The following is a 12200-nucleotide window of genomic DNA, read 5'->3' as shown; positions in this document are numbered from 1 at the left end:
CGATTTAGAAGAGATAGGGGATCCAGTATTAGAATCGGAATTTAACAGAGCTTTGGAGGACTTACGGTCAAACAAGGCAGAAGGGATAGATAACTTTCCATCAGAATTTCTAAAATCATTGGGGGAAGTGGCAACAAAACGACTATTCACGTTGGTGTGTAGAATATGAGTCTGGCGATATACCATTTGACTTTCGGAAAAGCATCATCCACACAATTCCGAATACGGCAAGGGCTGACAAGTGCGAGAATTATCGCACAATCAGCTTAACAGCTCATGCATCGAAGATGCTTACAAGAATAATATACAGAAGAATGGAAAAGAAAATTGAGAATGCGCTAGGTGACGATCAGTTTGTCTTTATGAAAAGTAAAGGGACGAGAGAGGCAATTCTGACGTTACGGCTAATAATGGAAGCAAGGCTAATGAAAAATCAAGACACTTTCATAGGATCTGTCGACCTGGAAAAAGCGTTCGACAATATAAAATGGTGCAAGCTGTTCGAGATTCTGAAAAAAGTAGGGGTAAGCTATAGGGAGAGACGGGTCATATACAATATGAGGGAATAATAAGAGTGGACGATCAAGAACGAAGTGCTCGTATTAAGAAGGGTGTAAGACAAGGCTGTAGCCTTTCGCCCCTACTCTTCAATCCGTACATCGAGGAAGCAATGATGGAAATAAAAGAAAGGTTCAGGAGTGGAATTAAAATACAAGGTGAAAGGATATCAACGATACGATTCGCTGATGACATTGCTATCCTGAGTGAAAGTGAAGAAGAATTAAATGATCTGCTGATCGGAATGAACAGTCTAATGAGTACACAGTATGGTTTGAGAGTAAGTCGGAGAAAGACGAAGGTAATGAGAAGTAGTAGAAATGAGAACAGCGAGAAACTTAACATCAAAATTGATGGTTACGAAGTCAATGAAGTTAAGGAATTCTGATCATACAATGTAAGCTTTCACGGCCGGTATTGACGTCACTTAAAACCTCCGGGCTGATAGGCCGTGGTCGAAGTATAAAACTCTCTCCTGACGTTTCGTCTCCGACTGCGGGAGACATTCTCGGAGGTAAAGCGGCGAACTGCGAAGAGAACTCGACGAAGCGCTCATTATATAGGCAGTACAGAGGGCGCCACAGTCGATCACGTGGCCTCGGCTATGAGATTGTCTCTGGTAATGCCAATATTCTCGATTGAAAGTAATCGATCGTCACGCTTGCGGTGCAACGCTGACATCCAAATTTTATCCAGTTTAACACCTTCGTCTTTCCTGTTAAAATTATTACGATGTTTATCAATTTAGATAGCCTCTCTATACAAGCGTGCATAATAATCTGAGGTTTTTGATATGACGCTCGTCTCGCTGAATTTTATTTCATGATCACCTTCCTGGCACATCGTATTTACAACCGTATGGAGTCTGCAATGCTACGTGAGAGGATTCATCAGACTCGGTGAGCACTGGCGGTAACCAGCAGTAAACTTTTTCATCTCCACTTGTTTCTTAGTAATACTATGCATTGTGGTGATTGGAATAAGATTGACGGTCTAACATTCAAAACTGTGGAAGTTAGTGGAGAAATGTCAGCAAATAGGCAGAAGAAAAAGTTCAATAACTTACAGAACAACATTTCTGGAGGTTCAGTTGAGGACAATTCTCGAACTGTTATTAACCTGTCTGATAAAGATTTGTCAAAAGTTGAAATTTCCGTACTTGCGAAAGGAGGCAATTTTGCTGTGACGCCCCAAAACGTACCCACAGAGTATATTGTAGCAAATATTGAGGCCGGTATCCGTCAGCTGTCACAGCAGTCCGCTGACGTAATTAGGATGGAAACGGCCAGGATTTTACATACTTGTAAGCCACCTAAAAGTAATTTTTCGCAGGCTCAAAGGAAGGCGCTGAGGGATGTAAATGGAGATAAAAACATTATTGTTCTTAATGCGGATAAGGGTAATGCCACCGTCAAACTGAACAGTGAAGACTATCATGGAAAAATTAATGACATTTTGGTTCCCTCCAATCACAAAAAACTCCAGAAAGATCCGACTATGAAGATTTTAAGAATGACAAATCGACTGGTGAAAGCGTCTTCATTTGGCTCCGACGATAAGAAGCTGCTTTGTAAAACAGAAGCATATCCACCTAGACTTTATGGCTTACCCAAAGTTCATAAACCTGGGATTCCGTTGAGGCCAATTGTCAGCGCTATAGGCGGACCAACACACGAGTTAGCTAGACACCTTGCCTCAATGCTGCAACCTTATGTTGGTAGGACGGACAGTCATATTAAAAATTCAGCTCATTTCATTGACAAGTTAAAGGAAATGAGCGTGGGCCCGGATGATATCCTCGTCAGTTTTGACGTTGTGTCGTTATTTACCATGATTCCGGTAAACGAAGCTATCTTATGCATAGCGGATATTTTTCCTACCGGTATTGTGGCATTATTCCGACACTGCCTCACCACAACCTACTTTCAATACAATAATAACTTTAACGAACAGATTGACGGGGTGGCTATGGGCAGTCCTCTCAGTCCTGCTGTGCCTAACTTATTTATGGAGACTTTTGAACAACGGGCGTTGCAGACTGCCAGTAAGAGACCAGCCAGATGGTATCGCTACGTCGATGATACGTTCGTAGTATGGACACACGGAGCAGAGGAGTTGGATGCCTTCCTAACACATTTAAACAGCATTAATCCGAAAACCCAATTCACTATGGAGACAGAAAGGAATGGGCAATTGAACTTCCTGGATGTGTCTGTGATTAAACGACGGGACGGAACGTTGGGCCATAAGGTGCATAGAAAGCCCACACATACTGATCGTTATCTACACAAAGAATCAAACCACCACCCTAGACAAAGAAGAGGTGTAATGAAAACTTTGGTAGACAGGGCGTACAAACTTTGTGAACCTGTTTATTTAAAAGATGAGATTGAACATCTACGGTCAACGTTCGTGAAGAATGGCTATTCTAGCAAGGATATAGACCGAGCGCTTCGCTCTAGGCAGAGAAATAGGAGTAACGACGAACAACAGTCGTCCAAGGGCAAAGTTTTTCTTCCGTTCATTAGTAAGATCACAGACCGCATTGGGAAAGTTTTAGGCAAGTATGGGGTGGAAACTATTTTGAGACACACCAGAAAAATAAAAGAATTTTTAAGGTCGGCAAAAGATGCACGAGACCCTTTGGCTACACCGGGGGTATATAAAATTTCTTGTAGTTGTGGACAGATTTACATCGGCACCACAAAGAGAAGTGCGAACACCTGTCTTGTTGAACATAAGAGGAATTGCCGCCTGGGTCACACGGATAAATCGGCCGTAGCGGAACAAGTTTACCAGGAAGGTGATCATGAAATAAAATTCAGCGAGACGAGCGTCATATCAAAAACCTCACATTGTTATGCACGCTTGTATAGAGAGGCTATCGAAATTGATAAACATCGTAATAATTTTAACAGGAAAGACGAAGGTGTTAAACTGGATAAAATTTGAATGTCAGCGTTGCACCGCAAGCGTGACGATCGATTACTTTCAATCGAGAATGTTGGAATTACCAGTGACAATCTCATAGCCGACGCCACGTGATCGACTGTGGCGCTCTCTGTACTGCCTATATAATCAGCGCTTCGTCGAGTTCTCTTCGCAGTTCGCCGCTTTACCTCCGAGGATGTCTCCCCCAGTCGGAGACGTTAGGAGAGAGTTTTATACTTCGACCACGGCCTATCAGCCCGGAGGTTTTAAAGAATTCTGCTACCTAGGCATTAAAATAACCAATGACGGACGGAGCAAGGAGGACATCAAAAGCAGACTCGCTATGGCAAAAAAGGCATTTCTGGCCAAGAGAAGTCTACTAATATCAAATACCGGCTTTAATTTGAGGAAGAAATTTCTGAGGATGTACGTCTGGAGTACAGCATTGTATGGTAGTGAAACATGGACTGTGGGAACAGAAGAGAATCGAAGCATTTGAGATGTGGTGCTATAGACGAATGTTGAAAATTAGATGGACTGATAAGGTAAGGAATGAGGAGGTTCTACGCAGAATCGGAGAGGAAAGGAATATGTGGAAAACACTGATAAGGAGAAGGGACAGGATGATAGGACATCTGCTAAGACATGAGGAAATGACTTCCATGGTACTAGAGGGAGCTGTAGAGGGCAGAAACTGTAGAGTAAGACAGAGATTGGAATACGTCAAGCAAATAATTGAGGACGTAGGTTGCAAGTGCTACTGGTTAGCACAGGAAAGGAATTCGTGGCGGGCCGCATCAAATCAGTCAGTAGACTGATGACCAAAAAAAAAAAACACTGTAAGGGTGCCATAGATGACAAAGGGGTCTTGCTACGAAAAATAATGGCACCAAAAGACCATCACTCCTGGATCACGAGATGTACGACAGGTGACAGTGAGGTTGGTATCCCATTATTGCCCAAGGCGTCTCCAGACACGATTTCGCTGGTCAGCAGGCCTCAGTTCGAAGTGGGACTCATCACTGAAGACAATTCTACTGCAGTCAATGAGATTCCCGGCTGAAAGGTATCTGGAGACTACATGGACAGTGGTGGGATACGAACGTGACTGTCGCCTCAGAACCAAGAGTGACGGTCTGGGGTCGATGTCTTTTTATGGCAGCACTCCTCTGGTTGTCATCTGAGGAAACCTTTCAGCACTGCGGTACGTCGACGATATTTGACGCTCTGTTTGTAGCCCTTACATTTCAGCAAGATAATACCCGCCCATACACGACGTGGGATTCTACTGTTCGTCTTCCTGCTTGCCAAACCCGACGGACCAGCAAGATCGCCGGCCCTCTCGCCAATAGAGATCATTTGCTGTATTGAGGGCACAGTCCTCCAACCATATCGGGAATTTGACGATCTATTGCGCCAATTGGTCAGAATCTGGCACGATATCCCTTAGGAGGACATCCAACAACTATGTGATTACGTAGGCTTTCCCGGCGTAATAAGTCTTGAAAGTCTCTTCGGGTTTGCTGCCGGATCCTAAAATCAACTTGACTCAATATTTCGGCTATACAACTGTTCGGTATCTTCAGGAAATGCTGCTTCTGCTGATGAGTGCCGGGGCTGATCTGCTATGGCCCTGCAGACCACCAGTAACTATTCCGCCTATTGTGATTTGGGCCCCTTTACAGATGTCACTCCCTCACTGAGCTAAGGATTTTTTTTCTTATCAATGTGTGTTTTTTCACCAGCGCCTCCTGGTCCCTACTTCCACGATAACGTTTTTGGAATAACATGTGTACTTAAGTTGTTGTATGTGGATCTCCCTAATTGACGGTTCACTTATGAGTATGACCTGCTAAATTTTTTTCATCCGCAGTCATCAGCTAACTCCATTCATTGTCAAACTTCTGTGATTGCTGTCAGATTGCTGTGATAACTGCTTGCTGTATTTTGTCACCTTTCTTGTATTTTGATGGATCGTATATTTATTTAAGGGTCATTATTAATGTTTCTGCCGGTGAGTACCGGCTGGAAGTCTCGTTTAAATTATGTACCTTACCAGCTTTTCTTGTATTTTGGGGGATTGTGTATTTTATCGCTCAAGGGATTTATTAAGGTTTATTAATTGTTAAGGGCTTCCCAGCAGCCACAATCAGTGGCGTTACGTGTTATCCTTTGCGTATTTTGGGTGGGCTACACCTATTTGTTTAAAGTTTTATCCACGCTTCAGAACTGTTAGTACTTAAAGTGGCAGTCATTTGTAACTCACTACTGGAAAAACTCAGTTTGTTGGACAAGCTTGCAGTCACACTTTACTGATAATTTGAAAAACGTACCTGTACAGATAGGATCCGTGACTACATCGTAGGTGCTTGCAGACCGGCAACCCTTCCACACTTTCCGATTCCGAATGGCCTACTAGCTGGCGCAACAGCAGCACTGAAGTGCCGTAAGAGCAGCAGCGTAACCTGACTCCCGGCACGGATGCTGTCTGTACAGGTACCTTTTTTAAATTCTCACTGAGGGTGAGTGGGTGCCACCTAGGATTCTGTCCAACTGGGGGTATTAGAGGAACTCAATTTTCAAGCGTGTGTCAGTCACACGTCCCTTCATGACCATGCCGCTGGAGGACACAAAATAGGAGCGCTGAAGAAGCATAAGCACCCTTAGCTTTTCCGAGTTATGTTCAAATTTCATCGAATGGTTTTGAACGGTAGCTAGAGTTTCCAACATATACACGAGTGCAGAAATTGCGGACGCACTGTGCTCCAAACGGGTGCGGTCAGGTTTGATTGGGATGCAGCCTCTGGCGTCCCCGCACTCCAACCGAGTGCTGATATTGTCGGCGCCGTAGAGCTGCTACTGCCACAGCTCTCGCAGTGGAGTTGAGACACGATGCGCGATGGCGTAGGTCCCCGTTGGTGAACGGGAGACAGAAATGCGAACTCGTACGATGGATGCTTCTTCTGATTTAAGATTGAATGATTCATTGCCCGGATATGCAGTAGTTGTTAAATCTGATCTCATCCGCATCTTACACACCACCAATTGCGAGGAATCATTGTAATTATCAGTCTACTCGTAAGTTGTTGGCTCGTTTCTATGGAGTTGTTGAAGCTGTATGAAGCGAGATCCACAGATACTCTTTGATCAAGTCTTAATGAACCTACGCCGTAATGTTAAAAAAATGTTCAAAAGTTCTCTTTTCAATTAATGAAGTAGGTATTTTAATATTCAGATTAGATTGTCCCTGCTGAACAGTCGTTGGTTAACTATCATTGATTAAATCACTTAATAATGTATCCCCGCTTGTTATTTCACTTGGAACGAACAGTTTATTGTTCCTTGGCCACTAATACTTTCGCCCCAGATGCACACGCAGTCAGTTGGTAAAGTCAGTTCTATTAAAATTAAGTTTCTTGACAATTACGACAACTTGACTCTTCAGTGTAATTGTATAATCTTCGAGAAGTCGTGTAATTGTGTCCTACTCGAGACTAATTGAGTGTAGTCCTTTGATATACTATCCACTTTTCTTTTAGTTCCAACTATTTGAAAGTCAAGTCCAATATTCACTAGTTTCGTCAATAAAGTTCAGTTAATCCGTTATGCACGGTTAAACGCGTCTATCAGTTCCTGTCTCTGCTTAGAAAATCAGTTTCCGAAGTTCGTGAACCACGTCACGCAAGAAACACTTCTGAACGCAAAACAATCTCGTCGCGTTCCGTACTCTCAATAACTAAGACAAGAATTGTTCTCGAAGGTCGTTACAGGACGAGAGCCAGCAAGCAACTTCTGTGAAAGAGTAATGTAGGCGCATTGAATTTCTTCGTTGCGCTTACAACTCTCTTCCACATAAAAGTTTTCTCTGACTAACATCACCTTGGACTTAGCTTTCAAGATATTAATTGCAATCATCACTTGGATATTTGTCCATTAATTAAATCTGAGGTTTCTTCCTCCTCTTTTCATAACAAAAACTCTCAGTGACGTATAATGTTGTTGTTATCAAAAGTTCTTGGTGTTAGCTTATCGGCAAAGATGTCGTATTTTCCAAAATAACTCTTCCCTACTTCATATTATGATATTCTGTCTTAATTGACTTTAAGGGGGTCGCTGGGGTGTTATAAGCCTCATAATGTCTTTAGAGAAGGGTTGAAACGCCCGAGGGTGTCAGCAGTTCTAAGGCTGTGAAGAACGTCTTCGTGTTGCTCATCGCACTACGAACTGTCGTTTTCGACCGCGAAATGTCTGGAAATCAACGATCCAGGCAATGGAGTGGTTACGTCGACCTCCTTTTCTTGCCGATTCTGGGCGGTGGTGTGTCTGGAATATTTTTCTCGGACACTCACAAGAAAACCGCGTGATTTGAAGGCTGTGCGTTGCGGTTCTGACCTCCATTGCAGAGGCGTCTTAAGAAGGGATGAAATGTGGGCAACAGGGGGTGTGACGACCTTCCGGTCGTGCCGCGTGTATTCAGAATGAGATTTTCACTCTGCAGCGGAGCGTGTGCTGTTATGAAACTTCCTGGCAGATAAAAACTGTGTGCCGGACCGAGACTCGAACTCGGGACCTTTGCCTTTCGCGGGCAAGTGCTCTACCGACTGAGCTATCCAAGCACGACTCACACTCCGCCCTCACAGCTTCACTTTCTGCCAGTACCTCGCCTCCTACCTTCCAAACTTTACAGAGGTTCTCCTGCGAACCTTGCAGAACTAGCACTCCTGAAAGAAAGGATATTGCGGAGGCATGGCTTAGCCACAACCTGGGGGATGTTTCCAGAATGAGATTTTCACTCTGCAGCGGAGTCTGCTTGGGTAGCACTTTCCCGCAAAAGGCAAAGGTCCCGAGCTCGAGTCTCGATCCGGCACACAGTTTTAATCTGTCAGGAAGTTTCATATCAGCGCACACTCCGCTGCAGAGTGAAAATCTCATTCTGTAAACATCCCCCAGGCTGTGTCTAAGGCATGTCTCCGCAATATCCTTTCTTTCAGGAGTGCTAGTTCTGCAAGGTTCGCAGGAGAGCTTCTGTAAAGTTTGGAAGGTAGGAGGCGAGGTACTGGCGGAAGTACAGCTGTGAGGACGGGGCGTGAGTCGTGCTTGGGTAGCTCAGTTGGTACAGCACTTCCCCGCGAAAAGCAAAGGTCCCGAGTTCGAGTCTCGGTCCGGCACAAAGTTTTAATCTGCCAGGAAGTTTCAGCCGTATGTATTGCAGAAAATTAATTTATGAACTTCTTATGTGCTACCAGTTTCGGCATTCGACTGATGCCATATTCAGGCCCCTGTACAATTAGTAGAACAAATGTACTATTACAAAGAATATAAAACATACGTTAACAATTGGCCTGTATCATGTTAACTATGTAAGTGGCTCAAAAAGACATATTGTATATCATTAAAACTATATGTAACATTAGGGCAAATATGCTTCTGCCTATGTCATGCTGTTGTTAATAGTTTTCACTGTTTTACTCGAATATAGCATGATAGGTGAATATATGTATACGCTATTATTCGTAAATTCGTACCACACATTTGTAATAGGCCATGCAACGCAACAATCAAATGTACTGCATAAAATCATATGTCCAGTGGAAGAGTATTCTTTTAAAATTATTAACTAATATAAATAAATAATAAAGTAAATTAAAAACAAGAAAATGTGGCATAACCATGTCAGAACACATAAGTTACATACGTGTAGCCTAGGTCGTATTATGTGTGGTACGACAAATAGCTGCCGCAATATTAACGATAAAAAGCATAAACGAGTTTGTCTTAAAATCCGATTGCATTCACGAATGAAACCAATGCAATCGTACTATAAAAAACATCAAACACCTGGTCACCGTAGGCACTTCATTAGAACCCCTATTAAGACCACCCCGCGCTGTGCTGAGTGGATTAATGCAACGATAGTAGCTGCCTCATATAGTCATAGTTATAAAGAAGATTCTCGATCTCTGTATATAAAAAAATGTATATCTCCCTACAAATAAGTCCTATACAACTATGTATGATTATACCAAGTGGTATCGACTGAATAAAAAGGAAAGGAAGAAAAAGAAAAATATAGAAGAACGCCTATAAGTACAATTTTGGTAAACATTTCTGGAAAGCAGTGATCAATAAATTGTTATATTTTGACTAAAGTTCAGTCTTCATCACGTCATGTATGTTTTAATGATACAGGTGACCGGTTTCGGTTCTTTCTATAAAACCATCATCAGACCCTGGCTCCTTTATGACGGTAGGCGGAGCTCTCCTCGCTGCTACGCAGTCAGTCAGTTGACTGCGTAGCAGCGAGGAGAGCTCCGCCTACCGTCATAAAGGAGCCAGGGTCTGATGATGGTTTTATAGAAAGAACCGAAACCGGTCACCTGTATCATTAAAACATACATGACGTGATGCAGACTGAACTTTAGTCAAAATATAACGCCTCATATAGTCATAGTTATAAAGAAGATTCTCGATCTCTGTATATAAAAAAATGTATATCTCCCTACAAATAAGTCCTATACAACTATGTAGGATTATACCAAGTGGAATCGACTGAATAAAAACCTCCGAACATAAACCTCAAAATGAAATGTATACCATAAGACTAAGGGTACTACCTATAACCTACGTTTCTGTATCACTATTGAAGAACGTTGCAAGCATCTTTGAGCCAAATTTCTGATTTAAGCGTCGCATTGGGTGGGAATTAAATGGTTCCAGGAAAGTGGTCCTTTAATTCCGTTGCCCAGTCTAATTAAGTGCACTTTGCAACCCTCAGACGCCTATAGTAGGAATTGTGAGACATTCTCTGTTTCGAATTCTTGGCAATGTCCAAAAATTCAAACATGGGCCATGACTCACCTCGAAATCGGGTCATATAGCAGCAAATGGCACATCCGCCAAACACTAGATGAAGCAGATAATAATTGGTCACACGGCACCTGCTACAACACTGGTTAACGCATACGCATCGAGACTGAGAGCACAACTTGTGTAGTATCTCGCTTTAAAGGCAGCACATGGCACCGCTCTGGTACTGACCGCCTTGCAGCAGCGCCCTCACGAACTCCTCGTCCCCGCGCCGCCGGCAAGCCATCTCCAGACACGTGCTGTAGTAGGGGTCACCGTACACGTGGTTTGGGTCCACCGACCGGCAGCCCTGAAACACACAGAGGCAGCCATCCTAAGTTGGCGTTCACCCGTGCAGCTAAGGGCAGGACCCGCAGCACTGATGAATTGTGGAACCTCTAGTCAGCAAAACGTCTTCGCATTTTATTTTTAATGTATTCCGAAGTATACAGGGGGATTTAGTTGCCTCTACCGCTGTCGTTTTATGCGGTCTGCAATGTTACAGCTGGCCTTCATAAACCGCATGCGTGATTCCTTATTTTGTCACTTGCCAGTGGAGATTATGTCGTACAGAAAAAGAAGAGAAAGACATTTTTCTAGGAAATTTAATGTAGTTAAATTTTGTACTGAGATACGCTTCCGCTAGAGGCCGTAATTTTCGAGTTATTCAACAAATATGTACAAAAGTGGTCTCCAAACGCAACCCCACTCCCACACTGAGCCCTCAAAGGTCAGGATTTCTAGTATGTTGTTCGTAGCCACTCTCTCCTACCACTGTGGTATCGATAGTTCCGATGCCACAGCGTAGGTTGGCACTGCGATAGCGGAAGACCTTCGCCGACCACAGCGCCATCTAGTCGACGCTGTGCAGCTCTACGAGTTCATGAAGAGCAGACGGCCGAGAACCATCACTGTAGCTTAGCTTGCTATTGAGACTTTCTCATCGGGACCTTGGCTGCGCACCTACGTGCTCACCTGTACCAAAGATACGTATTCATTTTGTAAGTAGGCTGTTTAGGTTTTTATGTTGGTAACGCCACGTAGTGCTCTGTATGAAAATCGCTGACTGCGCTGTGTGCAGTCTGTGGCTGGTTGGACTCATTGCTGGAATATTCGCTTGTGTAGTGTAGTGTTGGGCTGTTGGATGTGAACAGTGCGTAGCGTTGGGCAGTTGGAGGTGAGCCGCCAGCAGTGATGGATGTGGGGAGAGATATGCCAGAGTTTTGAGAGGTTACTATGAGAGCACGATCTGGACTTGTGTCAGTCAGAAAAAGGAAATTTGTTTAATTGGATGTCACAAAATTATACATAACTTCTGAACGCTATTAACGTAAATACATTGTTTGTTTTCTATCAAAATCTTTCATTTGCTAACTATGCCTATCAGTAGTTAGTACCTACAGTAGTTAGAATCCTTTATTTCGCTGGCACTATTGGAGCTCGCTGTATTGCAGTAGTTCGAGTAACGAAGATTTTTGTGAGGTAAGTGATTCATGAAAGGTATAGGTTATTGTTAGTCATGGCCAACCTTTTGCATGGATTATTGAAAGTCAGATTGCGTTGTGCTTAAAATATTGTGTGTCAGTTTAGTGATGATAAGATTAAGTAAAGAGAAAACTGTCTGAGTACGTTGAGTTCTGCTCAGTTGTTTGAAAATCAAATAACGTAAGAGTTTTTCTAGCACTGACATTCTTTATATTCAAAGGAGAAGTTTCAATTTATATATGTTCATACACCAGTAAAAACCTCTTTTACTTTACTTGCAGTACCAACGTGTTTTACCTCGCCTGCTACTACTCGCTTCCTTATTCGGCCTCTCTATCAGCTTTCAGGAGCAGACATACGCGCCGCCTTCCAGGCGGGAT

General features: G+C 43.2%; 1 protein-coding gene and 1 non-coding gene across 2 annotated transcripts in view; both read right to left on the bottom strand.

Annotated features, from left to right (window-relative positions):
* Nucleotides 1–12200, bottom strand: part of LOC126419688 (transient receptor potential channel pyrexia-like) — a 213010-nt gene that overhangs the window by 78350 nt on the left and 122460 nt on the right. Inside the window, exon 7 of the mRNA XM_050086872.1 lies at nucleotides 10528–10645. Coding sequence (XP_049942829.1) covers nucleotides 10528–10645 — 118 coding nt within the window. The remainder of the gene's footprint in view (nucleotides 1–10527; nucleotides 10646–12200) is intronic.
* Trnas-cga (transfer RNA serine (anticodon CGA)) lies at nucleotides 8032–8106 on the bottom strand. Its single transcript has one exon. It is a non-coding gene; the product is annotated as a tRNA-Ser (tRNA).

Source organism: Schistocerca serialis, chromosome 9, assembly GCF_023864345.2.
Source record: "Schistocerca serialis cubense isolate TAMUIC-IGC-003099 chromosome 9, iqSchSeri2.2, whole genome shotgun sequence".
In the NCBI taxonomy this organism is placed as follows: domain Eukaryota; kingdom Metazoa; phylum Arthropoda; class Insecta; order Orthoptera; family Acrididae; genus Schistocerca; species Schistocerca serialis.
This window is presented reverse-complemented; position numbering and strand designations above follow the sequence as displayed.